Source organism: Rhinoraja longicauda, chromosome 2, assembly GCF_053455715.1.
Source record: "Rhinoraja longicauda isolate Sanriku21f chromosome 2, sRhiLon1.1, whole genome shotgun sequence".
Taxonomy (NCBI): domain Eukaryota; kingdom Metazoa; phylum Chordata; class Chondrichthyes; order Rajiformes; family Arhynchobatidae; genus Rhinoraja; species Rhinoraja longicauda.
Genome location: NC_135954.1, coordinates 98321472 through 98343370, shown reverse-complemented (window position 1 = coordinate 98343370; position 21899 = coordinate 98321472). Strand labels below are relative to the sequence as shown.

At 45.2% G+C, this 21899-nt stretch overlaps 1 protein-coding gene across 1 annotated transcript in view; it reads left to right on the top strand.

Moving 5' to 3' along the window:
• The window catches only part of ptprn2 (protein tyrosine phosphatase receptor type N2), a 669963-nt gene that overhangs the window by 573400 nt on the left and 74664 nt on the right, over nt 1-21899 (top strand). The window contains exon 14 of the mRNA XM_078424921.1: nt 20722-20916. Coding sequence (XP_078281047.1) covers nt 20722-20916 — 195 coding nt within the window. The remainder of the gene's footprint in view (nt 1-20721; nt 20917-21899) is intronic.

Genomic DNA, 21899 nt, shown 5'->3' with positions numbered 1-21899 from the left:
AGCAGCAGAACCTCATCTGGACAAAGGAAATGAATATTCAAGAGAGCAATAGACCATGGCATTTCTAGGCTGGTGATGGGGAAGGTCAGCCAGGTTTCTTGATCTCAATATCTATTCAGCAACCTCTGCTGGAAAGATTATGTTTGTGGACGGGATCAGACTCGCCTGTCAAACATCGCTTGGTTGCGTGGGCGTTCAGTGTCCATCTCGTAGTGGAGACAATGGACATTGTACGGGGAGACACCAGAACAGACAGGGAGCCTTGAAGCTCTGTGTGACTCTGTAGCTACTGGGGAAAATGGCACAGACAAAACCGGGGGGGAAGGGATGGGGATGGGAGGTTGGGTGACGGGAGGTGGGAGGGTGGGATTTAAAAAGCAAAAACCACACAGAGTGCGTATAAAATTGCAAACCCAATTGTGCACTCGGAGGGTCAGCCCTAAAATAAGGTAGGTTGAAAGATCCGCAATCTATAATTGGCTGATAAAGGAAATAGTTGTGTCGCCAAGTATTGCTTTCGATATCCTGCAACTAGCCTACAAAACCGTTCATTGTAGGAAGGAACTGCAGATGCTGGTTTAAACCAACGAACCCATTCTCTCCCCTTCACAGAATCGGGCCTGTGAATGTGGAGTGATGTAGTTTCATTTTATTCTATGCAGTAGCTTCCCTGGATCAGTGGCCACTCATAAGAACTAGTGCTCAGACTGGACTTTGAAAATGGCGCCAAAACATGGCGACTCTTGTTCACGGGATCAGTGAACAATTGCTGTACAATTTGCTAAATGGGGATGTGGTTAGGTTCAGCATTACTCCACTGGACTGGTTGTAACAAAGGGATTTCACTGTGTGTTTGCACTTCTCACAAGTGACAATAAAAGCACCATTGAACCATTTCACTATTGAAGGAAAGTCTAACATCCTTTGTAACTTAAAAAATAGCACTGGGAGTGATAGGTAGCTTGAGCCAGTTCTGCCGTTAACTAAAATATGTGGTTGATCCTAGGCCTTGATTCCTCTTTTTAGTTTTGTTCAGAGATACGGCACGGAAACAGGCCCTTCGGCCCAGCGAGTCCGCGCTGACCAGCGATCCCCGTACACTAGCACTATCCTACACACTAGGGACAATTTACAATCTTTACCGAAGTCAATTAACCTACAAACATGTTCGTCTTTGGAGGGTGGGAGGAAACCGGAGCATCTGTGGAAAACCCATGCAGGTCATGGAGAGAACGCACAAACTTCATACAGACAACACCGTAGGATCGAACCTGGGAGTCTGGTGCTGTAAGGCTGCAAATCTACCGCTGCACCACCTGCGATTCTTGAATCCCATTCTCAAATATCTGACAGTTGCATCCTTCAAAATAATACATAGTCCCATGAGTTACAGGTTTCCTGCAATCCCCTTGCAGTTTCACTGCTGTATGATTGACCAAATGCTATTGGAGTGTAGAAGATAGGGGAGGTAATTGAGTCATACAAGATTCAATTGGCAGATAGATAGTGAGAGGTCGTTGACACCAAAATGGCTGACCCCTTGTCCTCTGACCGTGATCCCAATTCCAGACCCCCTCCAGCCTGCGGAAACTGCTTCTCACCATCCATCTGGTTATCACCCTCCGAATATGACTCGGTTAGATCACCTGATGGCCTTCTGCACTCTTCCTCGGTCAAACAACTCATTCTCTCCTCATGCTCTCATGTATCAGTGATCATTCTGATGAATGTATCATTGAAAGTAAGGCAAATCTATCTTACCCAGGGCACGGAGACTAAAATTGTAGATAGTACGGAAGATAGACAAAAAGAGCTGGAGTAAATCAGTGGGTCAGACAGCTTCTCTGGTGAAAATGGATAGGTGCCGTTTCGGGTTGAGATCCTTCTTCAGACTAATTGTCGTAGGGTGAGTGGAGGGAAAAAACTGCAAGCAAAGAAGAAACAGGACAAATCGGGGCAGGCAACAGATAACCTCAGGCAAGGAGGTCACCTGTCCATGTACTCCAGAGATGCTGCCTTACCTGCTGAGTTACTCCAGCATTTTGTATCTATCATTGGTATAAACCAGCATCTGCAGTTCCTTTTTATTACTGTACATAGTACTGCAGATGTTACCTCGCTGAAGCCTTGTGCATTTGCAGCAGACCTCTTCCTTTTGTATTCCATTACTTGTGCAATAAGAACAATACACAACATGGCCTCCTTTCTGTTTAAGAAGGAACTGCAGATGCTGGCATACACTGAAGATAGACAGAAAATGCTGGAGTAACTCAGTGGGTCAGGCAGCATCTCTGGAGAAAAGGAATAGGCGGCGTTTCAAGTCGAGGCCTTTCATCAGTCTGATGAAGGGTCTCAACCCAAAACGTCACCTATTCCTTTTCTCCAGAGATGTTGCCTGACCACTGATGGCCTCCTTTCTGCTTCCTATACCTTTCTGCTTTATTTACTTCCCATGGTTTGTGAATTACCAAACTAATATCTCTCTGTACGACTCAGGAACAGCTTTTTCACTCTGTTATCAGGCTTTAGAACTGTCCTTCCATTAGCTCGAGTACAGTCCCGATTCTCCTCCATCGTACTGCGGACATTGGACTTTGTCTCTGGAACTGGTACGCTACAATGTTGAGAACTATATTCTACACTATCTTTCCCTTCGATCTAGCTATTGTACTAGAGATTGGCTTGAATGTATTTATGTACAGTATTTTCTGATATGATTGGATAGAATCACAGTGTCATAGATAGCATGCAAAACAAAACCTTTCACTATACCTGACAATAATGAACCTAAACCTAAACATTTACTGGTATTTTAAGTAAGTGAAAATCAAAAGATCACTCATTGACTAGTCACCCTTACTGAAATCTCTCATGAACCAGATAAAGTTGTACACAGCTTAGACCATCAGAGATGTCCCCCCAACCCTCCCCCACCTTCCCTGCAACAAAACAAGCTTCTTTTGTTTTCTTCCCAGTTCTGACAGAGGGTCTTCAACCTGAAAGATTAGCTGTGTTTTTCTTCCGACAGATGCAGTGGGACCTGCTGGGTAATTTCCAACATTTCTGTTTGATATGTACTAGTATTACATCATTTTTAAAAAATATTCTGTTTTTCTATCTCGTGTTTCCTTGCGAGACAACTTAGGTATCAATAGAAGAGCCAGTAGATATGCTAGTGTAGATCGATCCCTGGTGTAGTTTCGCTTAGTTCAATTTCGTTTCATTTAGAGATACAGCATGGAAAGAAGCCCTTTGACCCACCGAGTCAGAGAAACATAGAAACATAGAAAATAGGTGCAGGAGTAGGCCATTCGGCCCTTCGAGCCTGCACCGCCATTCAATACGATTACGGCTGATCATCCAGCTCAGTAACCCGTACCTGCCTTCTCTCCATACCCCCTGATCCCTTTAGCAAAAAGGGCCACATCTAACTCCCTCTTAAATATAGCCAATGAACTGGCCTCAACTACCTTCTGTGACAGAGAATTCCACAGACTCACCACTCTCTGTGTGAAGAAATGTTTTCTCATCTCGGTCCTAAAAGACTTCCCCCTTATCCTTAAGCTGTGACCCCTGGTTCTGGACTCCCCCAACATCGGGAACAATCTTCCCGCATCTAGCCTCTCCAACCCCTTAAGAATTTTATATGTTTCTATAAGATCCCCCCTCAGTCCGCACCAACCAGTGATTACCCGCACACTAGTTCTATCCTAGACACGAGGGACAATTTACAGAAGTCAATTAACCTACAAACCTGCACGTCTTTGGAGTATGGGAGAGCACCCGGAGAAAACCCACGCGGTCACAGGGAGAACGCACAAACTCCATACAGACAGCACCCGAGGGTCAGGATCGAACCTGGGTATCTGGCGACGTGAGGCCGCAACTCGATCACTGCGCCTTTATTTGTTGAGGGAAAATGCTGTCCAGCCGTTCTATCGGAACTTTTAACTTCACTTCTGAGGAGATAGTGAGCCCTCATTTAACATCTTTAAAAAGATGGTGCAGGGTTCCTATCAGTACTCTGAAGGGATTATCATCTTTGATCACATGATTAAGCCTTTGGAATAAAACTCAAACTAACCAACTTTGGATCCCACACAGTCACGGAGAGACGGAGAGACCGTACAAATTCCGTACAGACAGCACCCAAGGTCAGGATCGAACATGGTCTCTGGCGCTGTAAGGCAGCAGCACTACTAGAGCGCCACTGTGCCGACTGATGTTCATGTTGAGAATTTGAGAATGTTGCAGCATTAATCAAGGCTGCTCATCCCGTTGTGTCCACCTTGCTCTGTAAGCGCACAGTAGCGAGCTAATCTTACTGCCTCCACATCCTCCCCAGAGCTAGGTGTTTTCTCCTGAATACCAATATTCATTTAACTTTCCTCCATACATGGGCAGCACAGTGGCACGGTCAATGGAGCTGCTATCTCACAGCACTGTAGACCGGTTCGATCCTGACCTCAGGTGGTGAATGTGTCGAGTTTGCACGTTCTCCCCGTGACTGCATTTGTTTCCTCCGGGTGCTCCGGTTTCCTCCTACATCCCAAAGACGTGTGGGTTTGTAGGTTAATTGGCCTCCGTAAATTGCCCCTCTTGTGTAGTGAATGAGAAAAAAGGGATATCATAGAATTAGTGCGAATGGGTGATCAATATTCAGCCTGGACCCGGTGGGCCGAATGGCCTGTTTCAATGCTGTAACTCTAAAACGAAAAAAGATCCAATGAACTCAGTTGTGACCATCTCCAGCAAAGGATTCCAGGTTCCCTCATGGTACATACATTTGGAGATACAAGATACTGCAGATGCTAGAACCTGAAAGTAAGAACAAGCCGCTGTAAGAACTCAGTGGGTCAAACAGTAACTGAGTGGAAAAGAAGCTGTCTGCATTTTGGGTTGAACCCTACTTCAGGATGGTGCAGGGTCTTGACTCAAAATGTCAACAATTCCTTCCATTACTACCCCCCCCCTCCCCATCAACCCCCCCCCCCCCCCCCCCCCCCACTGCTCCTCCAGCAGTTTGATTTTGCACATTGATACATTTTGCTCTATTTCTTTCCTCACCACACAACCAGCAAGTAGAACCACTGCCCCACAGCGCGAGAGAGACACAGGTTCGATTCTGACATCGGGTGCTGTCTGTGTGGTGTTTGCACATTCTCCTTGTAACCTCCTGGGTTTTCTCTGGGTGGTCCGGTTTCCTCCTACACCCCAAAGATATGTATGTGGGCATGTACATCCATTGGCCTCAAATGCACTTAATGTGTAGGGAATGGATGAGAAAACGATAACATAGAACTAGTGGGATCAGATGATCGATGGTCAACGTAGACTCTGGATCAAAGGATCTGTTTCCATGCTGTACATTTAAATGTTTTAATCCAAGGAAATGGCCTTTCTCAACCAAACCATCAAATTTGTTCTTAAATCTCATCATGGACTATCTAAGTACAGATGAAAATGGTCTCAGCATCAAATATTTCTCCTCCTAATTATTGTTTTGGAGTCTGGCATTAATCTTGCTGAATTTACTTGTGTCCTCTGTGTAACTAATAGCCTTTCTATAATGAAAGCGGGTAGTTTTAGCTTTGTTTAGAGATACAGCATGGAAACAGGCCCTTCGGCCCACCACCAGGTCTATACCAACCATGAATCAGTGTTGTCCTACTTCTTCATCCACTCCTTGCGCATTAGAGGCAATTCACAGAAGCTAATTAACCTACAAACCTTGACGTCTTTGGGACATGGGAGGAAACTGGAACACCCCGAGGAAATCACGCAGTCACAGGAAGAAAGTATAGACTCCCTACAGAGAGCACCCAGGGTCAGAATCAAACCCGGGTCTCTGGCGCTGTGAGGCAGCACCTCTACCAGCTGCACCACTGAGCTGCCCCACAGGTACATTAATAGTTCATAAGCTCATAAATTACAGGAGCAGAATTAGGCAATTAAGCCCATCAAGTCTACCCCGCCATTCAATCATGGCTGATCTATCTTTCCCTCTCAATACCATTCTCCTGCTTTCTCCCCATAACCCCTGACACCCGTACTAATCAAGAATCTGTCAATCTCTGCCTTCAAAATATTCATTGACGGCCTCCACAGCCTTTGGTGGCAATGAATTCCGCAGATTCGCCACCCTCTGATGAAAGAAATTCCTCTTCATCTCTTTTCAACAGGTACGTCCTTTTATTCTCACGCTGTGCCCTCTGGTCCGAGACTCTCCTACTAGTGGAAACATCCTCCCCACATCCACCCTATCCAGACTTTCACTATTCAGCAAGTTTTAATGAGGTCCCCACAACCTTCTAAACTCCAGTGAGTACAGGCCCAATGCTGTCAAACGCTCATCATATGCTAACCCAATCATTCCTGGCTCCATTGTTGCTTAAACCGTGTATTATTTATTGGAATATTACAAGTATTATGGTACTACGTGTTCTTATTTGTAATACCCTTGCTATTGGTCTGTCTTTATGTAGCTTTAGCAATCTGATTTACGTTTTAGGAAATTAAATATTTAAAACCTTACATTTCATTGTTCACTACTCTTTCAGTATCTTTCCAGTAAATATGCAAGTCCGTTCCTTACTTTTCCTTCTGCTTATCCACAATAAATTCCATCTGCTGCACATCTACCTATCTTGCCAAGCTATGCGAATCTGCCCAGACATATCTATTGCATATGTCTTTAGGGAATATTGTTCATAACCTATTTAGAGTCATAGAGTGATGCAGTGTGGAAACAGGCCGTTCAGCCCAACTTGCTCACACCTGCCAACATGTCCCAGCTACACTAGTCACACCTGCCAAATTTGTCTGATCCATGTACCTGTCTAACTGCTTCTTAAATGTTGGGATAGTCCCAGCCTCAACTATCTCCTCTGGCAGCTTGTTCCATACACGCACCACGACTTTGTGATATTCATAAGTTCATAAGGGTTGAATTAGCCCATTTGGCCCATCGAGTGTACGCGCCATTCAGTCATTGCTGATCTATCTTTTCCTCTCAGCCCCATTTTCCTGCCTTCTCCCCATAACCTTTGACACCCTTACTCATCAAGAATCTATCAATCGCACCTTAAATTTACCCAATGATTTGGCCTCCACAGCCGTCTGTGGCCATGAATTCCACAGATTCACCACCTTCTGACTAGAGAAATTCCTCTTAATCTCATTTCTAAAGGTACGTCTTTTTATTCCGAGACTGTACCCTCTGGTCCTAGACTCTCCCACTAGTGGGAACATCCTCTCCACATCAAAATCCCATTATTCATCCAATTGCCAATCTTTGTGATACCAAATTGTAGACTTCTGATCTGCATGGAAGCCATAGATAGCTCATGGGTGAATTGTTCCGTTATTATGGTGGTGTGACGGTGGTTAAATTATTGGACTATTAAAATGCCTGGATTAATAATCTGGAGACCTGAATTCAAATCCCTCCACAGTAGCTGTGGACATTAAATACAGTTAACTGTCCCTACTGATGGTGCCCACAGAAAAAAACATGAGATTGTCAATAAAAAAAACCACTGCTGCCCTTCAGGAATGGAAATGTGCCACCTCACGCAGTCGGTGCATATGTAACTCCAAACCCGTGAGGCTGACTATTAAATGTGTCCCAACTCTTACATTCACTGCCTCGGCAGTTGAAGGCAAGCATGCCATATAACATAACAACACTTTATTGTCACTCGGCACAACACCGAGCGAAATTTCAGCAGTCACACAAAATACAGCAAAAAGAAAAGAACACAGGACACCCGACCCCAACACAAACATCCATCACAGTGACTCCAAACACCCCCTCACTGTGATGGAGGCAACAAAAACTTCCCCTCTCTTCCCCCCCGCACCCACGGACAGGCAGCTCGACCCCTACCGAGGCAAACGACACGCACAGCCCCCGCCTTCTTTCAGAGAAGTATGTATTTTGTACCCCCAGATCTCTCTATTCAACAACATTCCCCAAAGAACGGCCTTTCCCTGTGCATGTCCTGGCCTGCTTTAACCTGCCCTAAAATGTACCACTTCACATTTGCCTAAGGTGAATTCCATCTGCCATTCCCTTGCCCACCGATGTCAAGAGAATGGATGCAAAAGTGGGGTAACTTTGAACTAGTGTGAACGGGTGATCGATGGTCAGCGTGGACTCGGTGGGACTCCATGCTGTATCTCTAAACTAAACTAAACAACTGTTAAATATTCCATGGCTCAGATATTTACTCTTGATCAGTCTTGAGACTTATTTAGTGAACATTTGGGAGGCCTTGGTACATATACTTCAGCAGCCAATGACAATAAGTAAAGATCCATTTGCCAGATCAGAACCTGATTTGATTATTTAAGTTGATGCTCTATCTTGAGACCTGGGTTCGATCCTGACCTCGAGTGCTGTCTGTGTGGAGTTTGCACGTTGTCCCTGTGAACACATGGGTTTCTTCGGGGTCCTTCAGTTTCCTCCCATGTACCCAAAGATGTGCGGATTTGTAGATTAATTGGCCGCTATAAAATTGCCCCAGATGAGCAGGGAACGAATACAAAAGTGGGATAGCATTGAACTAGTGTGAACGCATCATCGATGGTCGGCGTGGACTCAGTGGGCCAGATCGCCTGTTTCCAAACTGAATCTCTAAAGCCGAAACTACTACTTCATGAATCAAATCGTAATTGGTTTGCAGAAATTGGATGTTCATACATTAACTTTGCATGAGGATTTCCCAAATCAAGCCAATGAGATTACGCAGCAAGAAGAAATACAAAAGTAGGTCTCCAGCCCCGTTTTGGGAGGATGGACCAGTCTAGATAAATGTTCAAATGAAGTTCAACAACCATTTTATAATGTAGAAACAAGGAACTGCAGATTTTGGTTTACAAAAAAGGACACAAAGTGCTGGAGTGACTCAGTGGGTCAGGCACCATCTCTGGATATTATGGATTGGTGACATTTCAGGTCAGGACCCTTCTTCATTCCCGACACGAAACGTCACCCATTCATGGTTGCCAGAGATTGAACTTGGAACAAGCGGACCTACAGGTTAGGAAAGAAGAGAGGCAGCAATTAAAGCAAAGGGGAAGCATTTTCAACCTAGTGAGAGAGTCAGGATCATCAGTCCAGGCAGCAAATGCAGGACCTGCTGGAGTTGTCCAAATCAGCAGTCTCGTGAGGCATTTGGTTTGTTTTGGACGTCAGATCAGAAATGAGCATGTTTCTGTAAGTGACGTACCTGTGACCATTGAAGAAAATAAGATGACAAATCTTCTTCTGGTATGAACATGGAATCAGTGAGCAAAAAAGGAAAGTGCAGGAGGAACTCAGTGGGTCAGGCAGCATCTGTGGAGGAAATGGATCGGTGACGTTTCGGGTCGGGATCTCTTCTTCAGACAGTCTGAAGAAGGATCCTGACCCATAAGGTTGCCTTTCCATCCCTTCCACAGAAGCTCCTGACCCTTTGAGTTCCTCCAGCACTTTGCATTTTGCTCAAGATTCCAGCATCTGCAGTTCCCTGTGTGTCCAATATAGAATCAATGACTGACCAAGAGTCAGATCCGTGAGTTCCATGTAGAGGCTGTGAATTCCTCAGTACCGGGAACTTCTTCAGACCCAGGCGTAGAACTGAGCCAATAGCTGCCTCTGTAAATAAAACTACCAAAAGTGTTTAAAACACTTTCTTTATAAGAAGGAAAGCAGAGTGCCTTGTTTGTAAATCATTATATATAACACCGTTGCGATCAGAGGCCAAGTAAAGAATTACCGACAATGAATTCCTTGTTGAAACAAGGAACTGCAGTTCTCGTTTATACAAAAGGACGGAAAGACCTGGAGTAACTCAGCAGGTTAGACAAGGTCGCTGGAGAACATGGATAGGTGACATTTCAGGTCGGGACCCTTCTTCAGACTGATTCAAATTCCTTGTTGCTAGATGTTCGAATAAACACCCTTGTTTAAAACTCCTGTAATTATTTATATTGTTAATGTAAGTGGGAGTTACCAGATCGCCACCAGTCTACTCGACCTATTTGTCTTATAATTTGGTATGTCAGGTCTCTCCCCAGACTTCTCTGCCCCGAGGCAAACAAACCCAACCTATTAAGTCTGTCCTCATGACTGAAACATTGCATCCTAGACGACATCCTGGTGAATTTTCTCAGCACCCTCTCCCGTGCAATCTCATCCTTCCTGTTGTATGGTAACCAGAAATTAAAGGCGGCACAGTGACGCAGCGGTAGAGCTGCTGACATACAATGCCAAAGACAATCGGGTTTGTTTCTGACTACGGGCCCTGTCTGTTCGGAGCTTGTACGTCCTCCCTGTGATGGCGTGGGCTTTCTCCAGGAGCACCGGTTTTCTCCCACGCTCCAAAGGTGTTCAGGTTTGTAGGTTAATTATTGGCTTCGGTAATATAATTGTAAACTGTCCCCAGTGGGCAGAAATGTGATAGTGTACAGGGTGACAGCTGGGCGGAGCGGACTCGGTGGGCCGAAGGACCTGTTTCCATGTTGTATCTCCGAAGTCTAAAGTCTAAGGCAGAAACCCCACCGCTGCACCACTGTGCTGCCCTAAACTTCAAGCCTAGACACTATAGTGGAGTTTAAGGCTTTTATTTAGGCATATGAATATGCAGGAAATGGAAGGTTATGGATCATGTGCAGGCAGAGGAGAGTAGTTTAATTTGGCATTGATGGCCAAAGGAGCTTGTTCCTGTGCTGTGTTAATCTGTGGTGTTCTATATGGTGAAAATCTTGAAGCCAGGCAATTTAGTTTCAACTTCAAGAATGGCCCACTTCGGCCAGGTCTGGAGTATGAATTTTGGAAATGGCACTTCATGCCACGTTAGTTGTCTATTATCAATTTCAGATTGGTACATTTTTATCAATCAAAGATATGCAGGGAGATGGAGAAAATAAATAATTAATGGGGCCAGGTCACAGATCAACAACTATGTAATAGAATGGCAGGACAGGCTGAAAGATAGGTCAGGCTCAGGGACTAAAATATAAACAGAAAATGTACGAAGCATTCAGCAGGTTAGGCAGCATCTGTGGAATGGTTCGGTTTAGGTTTAGTTTATTATTGTCACGTGCACTGAGGTACGATGAAAAGCTTTGTATCCAAACAATTCAATACATGACTACAATCAAGTCAAGATGGAGCAAAGGGTAAAATACAGAGTACAGCGTATAGTTCTCAGCATTGTAGTGCGTCAGTTTTAATGTTTTCAGTGTTTTAGATCCTGGGCCTTACACTAGAACTGGGAAAGACAAGGCAAACTGGATTTCACCCAAAACTTCTAACTTTATCACATTTTAGCACTCGTCTTTGGTGGATTTGTGTCTTCCTGGTATTAATCGGCACTTCAAATAACCAGTGAAGTGTCAGAAGTGAGCAACGCATTTTGTGAAATGAAACAAAATGCTGCCAATCCATTCTCCTGGCAGAAAAAAATGCCCAGCATTGACACCAGTTATTGCACTGAATAAATCAAAGCTTCTCAATTGCTGGCTTAATTTGCTACACAGTTCATATCATATCATCATATCATATACATACAGCCGGAAACAGGCCTTTTCGGCCCTCCAAGTCCGTGCCGCCCAGTGATCCCCGTACATTAACATTATCCTACACCCACTAGGGACAATTTTTACATTTACCCAGCCAATTAACCTACATACCTGTACGTCTTTGGAGTGTGGGAGGAAACCGAAGATCTCGGAGTAAACCCACGCAGGTCACGGGGAGAACGTACAAACTCCTTACAGTGCAGCACCCGTAGTCAGGATCGAACCTGAGTCTCCGGCGCTGCATTCGCTGTAAAGCAGCAACTCTACCGCTGCGCTACCGTGCCGCCATTGTCAAATGGTTTTTGGTATCTTACTGTCAAAATACCTTTGATGATGAAACGTTGCCTGTTTAAGAACGCCTCTGGAGATTGTTTGAGGTCACCACTGTATGTTTTTGTGACGTTACTTAATTAACTATTAAAATGCCAAAGGGGTGATCAAAGCAAAAATTATGGATGCTAGAAATCTGAACTAATGTTGATAGTTCATAAGTTCTAGGAGCAGAATTGAGCCATTCGGCCTATCAAGACTGCTTCACCATTCGATCATGGCTGATCTATTTTTCTCTCTCGACCTCATTCCCCTGCATTCTCCCCATTACCTTAGATGACCTTACTAATCAAGAGCCTATCTATATACACTTTAAAAACTCGGCGATCGTTTCGCTCAACACCTTCGCACAGTCCGCCTTAACCAACCTGATCTCACAGTGGCTGAGCACTTCAACTTCCCCCTCCCACTCCCAGTCTGACCTTTCTGTCTCCCCCAGTGCCATAGTGAGGCCCACCGGAAATTTTAGGAACAGCACCTCATATTTCGCTTGGGCAGCTTGCAGCCCAATTTGTATGAACATTACCTTCTCCAACTTTAGATAGTTCCTCTGTCTCTCTCTTTTCCCCCTTCCCAGTTCTCCCACTGTCTTTCTGTCTCCACCTATATCGTTTCTTTGTCCTGCCCCCCTGACATCAGTCTGAAGAAGGGTCTCGACCCAAAACGTCACCCATTCCCTCTCTCCTAGATGCTGCCTGACCTGCTGAGTGACTCCAACATTTTGTGATACCTTCAATTTGTACCAGCATCTGCAGTTATTTTCCTACACTTTAAAAACTCCAATGACTTGGCCTCCACCACTGTCTGTAACAATGAATTCCACAGATTTACCACTCTCTGGTTAAAGAAATGCCTTCTCATCTCCATTCTAAAGGTACGTCCTTTTATTCTGAGGCTGTGCCCTCTAGTCCTAGACTCTCCCACTACTGGAAGCATCCTCTCCACATGCACTCTCTCTAGGCCTGGATCGTGCTGGATGTACCCTACTACCAATCAGATAGCGTTCGTAGAGTAAGAAATTAATTAACATTTCAGGTCAGTGACCTTTCATCAGAACTGGAAACCTTTAGAGTTAATCAACGGCAGCACAGTGGCACAGCGGTAGAGTTGCTATCTTTCAGCACCAGAGGCTCGGGATCGAACCTGACCACGGCTGCTGTCTGTATGGAATTTGTATTTTCTCGTGTGACTGCATGGGTTTCCTGCGGGTACTCCCGTATTCACCCACACCCCAAAGACGTGCGGGTTTGTAGGTTAATTGGTCTCTGTAAGTTGCCCCTCGTTTGTAGGAAGTGTAGTGTGAACGGATGATCAATGGTTGGCGTGGACTCAATGGGCCAAAGGGCCTTTTTCCATGCTGTATCTCTAATCTAATCTAATATTACACTGTCCTGTGACATTAACATCTGCTGAATGACAGACTATGAAGTAGAAGCTGACCACTGCTCCCTTGAAACTTTTGCCTAATGTATGATTTGAACAGCATCTTTACAATGGGTTGGAGAAGGATACACCCTTGGTTCTGTTAGGTTTTTGGACCAAGTTATAACATTGCAATCAAACATGGCTAGATTAGCAAGCTGCAAACTTGAAATCTGCCTGTTCCATTGGTATGACATTAAAGCAGTGTTTTCAAAATTCCTGCATGATTGCATGCCACTTGGAACGCGAGACAAACCTCAGACACCAAACAAACACAAACATGACCCGGAGGGTCAATGACAGCATAGTGCTCTCTCTCAGAAACCCATTCTCTCAGGATCCTTCAGGCTGGCTCTGCTGTGACCTGCTACTTGTAACACTCTGCTGCTTGCCTTTATAGTATAAAGCACAAGAGGACAAGAAAATAGGAGCTGGAGTAGGCCACTCGATCCCTCAAACCTACCCCACCATTCAACATAGTCGTGGACCACCTGCCACAGGCCTCAATTTCCCTTCTGCGTGTCCCCATTCCCCATGGCTATCAGTTCACTCATTTTTCAAAAATACATCTACTCTCCCGTTAAATACCTCCAGTGATCTGACATCCGCCATCGTCCAGGGTAGAGAATTCCAGGGATTCACCAGCCTCTGTGAGAGGATTGTCCTATGTGCCTCAGTATTAAATGACCACCCTCACCCCCATCTTGTAACTATGTTCAAGACTCGACTTGTTCAAAACACTCCCACTAGTGGCAACATCTCAACATCTACCCTGCCGTGCCTCCTGTAATGTATCAATGAAATCAAACTTCATTATTCCAAACTCCAAAAAGCACAGATTTACCCTCTTCAGCCTTTCTACTCCCTCATCCCAACAATTATCCTAGTAACTATCTTGTGGGGTACATATCTTAACTTAATTAAGGGGTCCAACACTTTGCATTGTACTCGAGGTATAGCCATTACCGATACCTCATGCAATTGTAATAGCGATTCTCTGTTTCAAAACACCGGCTCCTGCAATGAGGGTCAATATACCACTTATTTGGTTTAGTTTAGAGATACTGGGTGGAAACAGGCCCTTCGGCCCACTGAGTCCGTGCCAACCAGCCATCCCCGCACACTAACACTATCCTACACACAGTGGGGACACTTTACTATTTTACCAAGTCAATTAACCTACAAACCTGCTCATCTTTGGAAGGTGGGAGGAAACCGAAGCATCCCGAGAAAACCCACGCGGTCACAGGGAGAACGTACAGTACCTGTAGTCAGGATCGAACCTGGGTCACTGGCGGTGTAAGGCAACAACTCTACCGCTGCCCCTTACTTTTCTATTACTTGTGCACCTGCCTAGTTTTTGTTAATATACATTTTGCACGTGGATGCCTCTGTACTTTTCTCATTTGCATTTTTCTGCATTTAGATAATAGTCCACCTTTTGATTTGCATGACCTCACACTTTCCAAAATTAAATTCTGTTTGTTAAGTTTCACCCATTCACTCAACCTGTCCATAATCCTGTTACAGAGTCCAATTACCCTCATTGTAATATCCCCTCCCAGCTACTTTTGTATGATCAGCAAACTTAGATACCTTGCCCCACTCTTCCGAGTCATCAGTATAGATAGTAAATAATTAAGGGCCAAGATTAGGACACTATTGATGAATTGAAAAATTCAGCATGGAATCAGGCCTGACAGCTCACCGGGTCCACACCATCAATCGCCCGTTCACACTAGTTCTATGTTATCTCACTTTCTCATCCACTCCCTGAGTACTAGGGGCACTTTACAGAGGCCAATTAACCTGCAAACCCGCATGTCTTTACGATGTGCAAGGAAACCGGGGCACCCGAAGGAGACCCATGAAGTCGCAAAAAAACATGCAAACTCCACACAGGCAGCGGACAAGGTCAGGATCATACCTGGGTCTCTGGAGTTGTGAAGCAGTCGCTCTACCAGCTGTACCCCTCAATTAGTTGCATCCTTCCATCCTGAATTTATTCTGATTCAAGTTTGCAATCCATGCCAACCCACTTCCCTCAATACCATGGGCTCTTGGGCACCTGCCTTTTACATGACACCTTGTCAAATGCCTTCTACAGTTATTGCAGGATTTATTTCTTCATTTCTGGCTCTTTAAGTGCAAAGAGGAATCTGCTGAAAGGGAATCTGCCTGGATTCCAGTTTGTCACCATTACTTAATGAGACAAACTTGGATTATTTTCTCTGGAACGACACAGAGGTTGAGGGAAGACCTGATAGCTGAGGCATAGAAAGTTAGACAATTAGAGCCTTTTCGCTAGGATGGAGTGATCAAACAGTAGAGGGCATAGAGGGTGAAAGGAGCAACGTTTAAAGTAGATGTGTGGGGTAAGTTTTAGACACAGAGAGCAGTGGGTGCAGAGAAGGTGCTACCAGGGGCGGTGGTGGAGGCAGAGACAATAGTGGGGTTTAAGAGGCTTTTAGATAGGCACCTGGACTTGCAGGGATATGGATCATGTGCTGGAAGATGAGATTTATTTATTTTGGGCTCATGTTCGATGAATAAATTGTAGGCCAAAGGACCTATTCCTGGGCTGTACTTATCTATGTTCTAGGCAGTAGAGTCCTGCACCACAGGAAGGTAGTATTGAACACAAACATCTTCATGCAAGGGCAGCTCAGTGATGAGGATGGTGGAGCTGCTGTGTCACTGCTGTTTGATCCTGACCTCTGCTGCTGTCCGTGTGGAGTTTACACGTTCTCCCTGTGACCGTGTGGGTTTCCTCTGGGTGCTCCGGTTTCCTCCCACATTCCAAATGCGTGCAGATTTTTGTAGGTTAATTAGCCCTCTGTGAGTTGCCCCCAGTGGGCCGGGAGTGGATGAGGAAGTGGCACGATCTTTTATCATGTACCTCAGACTATCTTTTATCAGACTTCACTGGAATTTATCTTGCACTAAACATTATTCCCTTTATGCTGTATCTGTACAATGTGGACCGCTCGATTGTAATCATGTACAGTCTTTCCACTGACTGATTAGCAGGCAACAAAAAGCTTTTCACTGTACCTTGGCACATGTGACAATTAACTAAACTAACTAGGGCTAGTATGAACAATGGATGGTTGGCGTAGATTTGCTGTGCCAGAGGTCCTGTTTCCATGCTGTATGTGTCGTTTATGTCCATTCAGCTACTAATATTGTGTCCAACAAGTCCTCCTCCTCCCGTAAAACCCTGCATTCTCTACTTAAGTCCTGTAGGAAAGCGAATCTGCCATTCAGCCTTGTGTATCTGTGGCACCAGACCATTTTCCCTTTACTGCCTCATCATTCACAGATGATAAATACAGCCTTCGCCACTGGCATTCATACCCTGTGAATGGAAAGGAATCAATGTGCCTGCATTAGTCTGCGCGCTCTTCATTCCAACACTGAATTACAGTTCTTCAACTGAAATTTTCAATGGATGAAAGGATTGCGACATGAAAGTAAAGTTGTCTGCTTTTTAATGACAGTAAATGTTGCATTTATAGAATCATGGAGATTTTCAGTACAGAAGAAGGGACATTCACTGCATTGTGTCCACACCAGCCAAAGGTAATCCTTGGATAATTCCACTTCCCAGCCCCTGCTCCACTGCCCTGCATCCAGCTCTTCTCTCCCAAGTGATCACCCACTTATTTTAAAAATGCTGCTGAGATTTCTGCCTTTGTCACTGCTTTGGGCAATGGATTACAGATGCCTGCCACTTATTAAGTAAAATTATTTTCACACAGTTCCTCTCTAATCCTTCTAGCAGTTAACGGAAATCTATCCCCCTGAGTTTAGATTTAGATTTAGAGATACAGCGCGGAAACAGGCCCTTCGGCCCACCAAGTCCGCGCCGCCCAGCGATCCCCGCACATTAACACTGTCCTACACACACTAGGGGCAATTTTTACATTTACCCAGTCAATTAACCTACATACCTGTACTTCTTTGGAGTGTGGGAGGAAACCGAAGATCTCGGAGAAAACCCACGTAGGTCATGGGGAAAACGTACAAACTCTGTACAGACGGCGCCTGTAGTCAGGATCGAACCTGAGTCTCCGGCGCTGCATTCGCTGTAAGGCAGCAACTCTACCGCTGCACCACCGTGCCGCCTCTGTTATTGGCCTCTGTTTTGTGGGAGACTTTGGAGATACGTTGACAGTAAACAATTTGGAAACGAAAAGATGCAGCAAATGAGGAACTTGCTCGATATGATAATTGGTGACAATGCCACGAGGTTAATTGTGACACTGCCTGGAGGAATGCCCGCCAACATTGTTCACGAGGTTAATCCCTGGGATGGCGGGACTGTCATATGAGGAAAGATTGGAAAGACTGGGCTTGGATTCACTGGAGTTTAGATGGATGAGAGGGGATCTTATAGAGACGTGTAAAATTATAAAACGTCTGGACAAGCTAGATGCAGGAAAAATGTTCCCAATGTTGGGGGAGTCCAGAACTAGGGGACACAGTCTAAGAATAAAGGGGAGGCCATTTAAAACTGAGGTGAGAAGAAACCTTTTCACCCAGAGAGTTGTGAATTTGTGGAATTCGCTGCCACAGAAGGCAGTGGAGGCCATTTCACTGGATGGATTTAAAAGAGAGTTAGATAGAGTCCTGGGGGCTAGAGGAATCAAGGGATATGGGGAGAAGGCAGGCACAGGTTACTGATTGTGGATGGTCAGCCATGATCCCAATGAATGGCGGTGATGGCTCGAGGGGCCAAATGGCCTCCTCCTGCACCTATTTTCTATGTTTTCTATGTTTCTATGTAACATATTTGAATTGAATTGACAGATACAGCATGGAAACTGGCCCTTCGGCCCACCGAGTCAATGCCAACCATTGACCTCCTGTTCACACGAATTCTATATCATCCCATATTCTCATCCATTCACCTCCACACAGGAGCAATTTACGGAACCCAATTAATCTACAAAGCCACTTCACGTTCATAAGTTATAGTAAATTAGGCCATTCGGCCCATCGAGTCTACTCCGTCATTCAATCATGGCTCTCTGCCTCCTAATCCCATTTTCCTGCCTTCTCCCCTTAACCGTTGACACCTGTTCTAATCAAAAAATTGTCTGCCTCTGCCTTAAAAATATCCACTGACATGGCCTCCACAGCCCTCTGTGGCGATGAGTTCCACAGTAACTACCCTCTGACGAAAGACGTTCCTCCTCACCTCCTTTCTAAAAGAGCGCCCTTTAATTCTGAGGCTAAGACCTCTGGTCCTAGACTCTCCCACCAGTGGAAACATCCTTTCCACATCCACTCTATGCCTTTCATTATTCTGTAAGTTTCAATGAGATCCCCTCTCAACCTTCTAAACTCCAGTGAGTAGAAGCCCAGTGCTGTCAAACACTGGAATCATTCTGAAGGTAGACACAAAATGCTGGAATAACTCAGCGGGTCAGGCAGCATCTCAGGAGAGAAGGAATGGGTGGCATTTCGGGTTGAGACCCTTCTTCCGACTGAAAATCCTCTGGACCCTCTCCAGAGCCAGCACATCCTTCCTCAGACATGGGGCCCAAATTTGCTCACAGTACACCAAATGCGACCTTTGTCTTTGGGCCGGCCTACTTGTCTTTGGGATGTGGAAGGAAATCGGAACATCCTGAGGAAGCCCCTGTGGTCAGCAGGAGAATATGCAAGCTCCACATGGACAGCACCCATGATCAGGATTGAACCTGGGTCTCTGGTACTGTGAGGCAGCAGCTCTACCAACTGCGCCAATATGGTATTATATTGTAAATTGTATAACTTATTCTGACACTTGACTAATTTCTTGAGGTGCTGGTGAGTTTTGCCTTGCTGTGCAAAGCAGAAGATAAGTCTGTTTGTACTAAAAGATCACCAAGATGAAAGATTGACTTTATTCCACAGTTGCTGCTTGACCTGCTGAACATTGTTTTTTATTCCAGGAACAACGTGGAATCTTTTTGGGGGATTTATCAAGGAAAGGTTTCTGTTCCAAAAGAAACAGAGTTAATGTTTTAGGTCAGTGAGCATTTGATGGCTCTGGGCCTGAACTCGGTGGAGTTTAGAAGGATGAGGGGGGATCTAATTGAAACCTACCATAAAAGAAAGGCCTCGATCGAATGGATATGGGGAGAATGTTTCCACTCGTGGGAAAAATAACTCAGCCATGATCGAATGGTGTCAAGTGGGGATAAATGCATCAGTCACTGAAAGGAAGCATGCAGGTACAGCAGGCAGTGAAGAAAGCCAATGCAATGTTGGCCTTCGTAACAAGAGGAGTTGAGTATAGGATCAAAGAGGTCCTTCTACAGTTGTACCGGGCCCTGGTGAGACCGCACCAGGAGTACTGTGTGCAGTTTTGGTCTCCAAATTTGAGGAAGGATATTCTTGCTTTTGAGGGCGTGCAGCGTAGGTTCACTAGGTTGATTCCCGGAATGGCGGGACTGTCGTATGTTGAAAGGCTGGAGCAATTAGGCTTGTATACACTGGAATTTAGAAGGATGAGGGGGGATCTTATTGAAACATATAAGATAATTAGGGGATTGGACACATTAGAGGCAGGAAACATGTTCCCAATGTTGGGGGAGTCCAGAACAAGGGGCCACAGTTTAAGAATAAGGGGTAGGCCATTTAGAACGGAGATGAGGAAGAACTTTTTCAGTCAGAGAGTGGTAAAGGTGTGGAATTCTCTGCCTCAGAAGGCAGTGGAGGCCAGTTCGTTGGATGCTTTCAAGAGAGAGCTGGATAGAGCTCTTAAGGATAGCGGAGTGAGGGGGTATGGGGAGAAGGCAGGAACGGGGTACTGATTGAGAGTGATCAGCCATGATCACATTGAATGCCGGTGCTGGCTCGAAGGGCTGAATGGCCTACTCCTGCACCTATTGTCTATTGTCTATTGTCTATTGAATGGCAGAGGAAACTCGATGGGCCAAATGGCCTAATTTTGCTCCGAAAATTTATGAACATATGAACTATCTGCTCATATGTCCTATGGTCTTATGGTAAGGAAAGTTTGCTAGCCTGAAACATTGACTCTGTTACCATCTCCAGAGGACTGCTGAGTATCTCCAGCGTTGTCTGTTTGCTTCAAGTGTGATACATGAAAGAAGGATCAGGAACTGAAAGGAATTGACTTAATTTTCTGGGCATGTGAGTGTTCGATGAACATGTTAGCGTTTATTTTCTGGATGTCGGCCAATGCTTTACGGAGGCTGAGAGCTGGTGTGGGGAAAGCTGCCGATTGATGCTCATTGCCTCACTTCACTTTCACACTCAAACCCAATCAGGCCCATCTTGATAGTGCAGGCGGAGATCCCGCCTGCTTCCCAAATGACTGCTGTCTGAAAGCACATTCCCTGGATAAACTCCAACTCGGTTTATTTTTCTCTCCCTCTGATTCAGGAGCTGTGCCGCCAGCGGATGGCGATCAAGACGACGGAGCGGCAGGAGACAGCCCACGCCTCTCGCATCAACAGCATCTCCTCGCAGTTCAGCGACGGTCCCCAGCCCAGCCCATCCACGCGGAGCAGCACCTCGTCCTGGTGTGAGGAGCCTGTCCAGTCCAACATGGACATCTCCACCGGACACATGATACTGGTAATCATTCAACTCTCATAGGACACACAACAGCGCAGCCCTTCGGCCCCACAATGCTTGTGCCTAAACATGATGCTTAGTTAAACTCCTCTCATCTGCCCGTAAATGATACAGATCCCCTTATTCCCTATGTACGTATCTAAAAGCCTCATAAGCTCCACTATCGTATCTGCCTCTACCACCACCCCTGGCAATGCCTTCCAGGCCCCCACCACTCTTTGTAAAAAGCCTGCCCTGAACATCTCCATTAAACTTGCCCCTCTCACCTGATAGCCATGCCCTCTAGTGATGGATATTTCCACCCTGGGAAAAAAGGTTCTGACTGTCTACCCTATCTCTGCCTCGCATAACTTTACATATCATCAAGAGTGTTTTATTTTCATATGTCCCAAACAGAACAATGACATTCTTACTTGCAGCAGCACAACAGAATATGTAAATGTAGTGAAGGAAGGGACTGCAGATGCTGGTTTACACCGAAGATAGACACAAAATGCTGGAGTAACTCAGTGGGACAGGCAGCATCTCGACATGAAACATCACCCATTCCTTCTATCCAGAGATGCTTTATGTAAACATAGTACTCTGCAAACACTATAATAAACGAAAAGAAGTTCAGTATGTGTGTATATACATCTTTGCTACTATGGGAGACGATTAACGTTATTTGTAGTGAAAGCATTTAGTTGCCTGCAAATCCCTCACAGCTTTTCCTGAAGCCCACACTGCTGTTAATGGAATAGATGTATGACACCGTGGGACTCCTGAGATGAAGTGCAAAGTTCATTCCTCCTCTTGCCTCAGTCTAATAATAGGGGATTGCCCTCACCAATCATCAGCTCAACAGCAAAAAACTGTGTCACACATGATGATGCACATGAAGCATTTGTTTAATTTAGTTTAGAGAAACAGCGTGGAAACGGACCCTGTGGCCCACCAAGTCTGCATCGACCAACGATCGTCTGTACACTAGTTATCCCAAT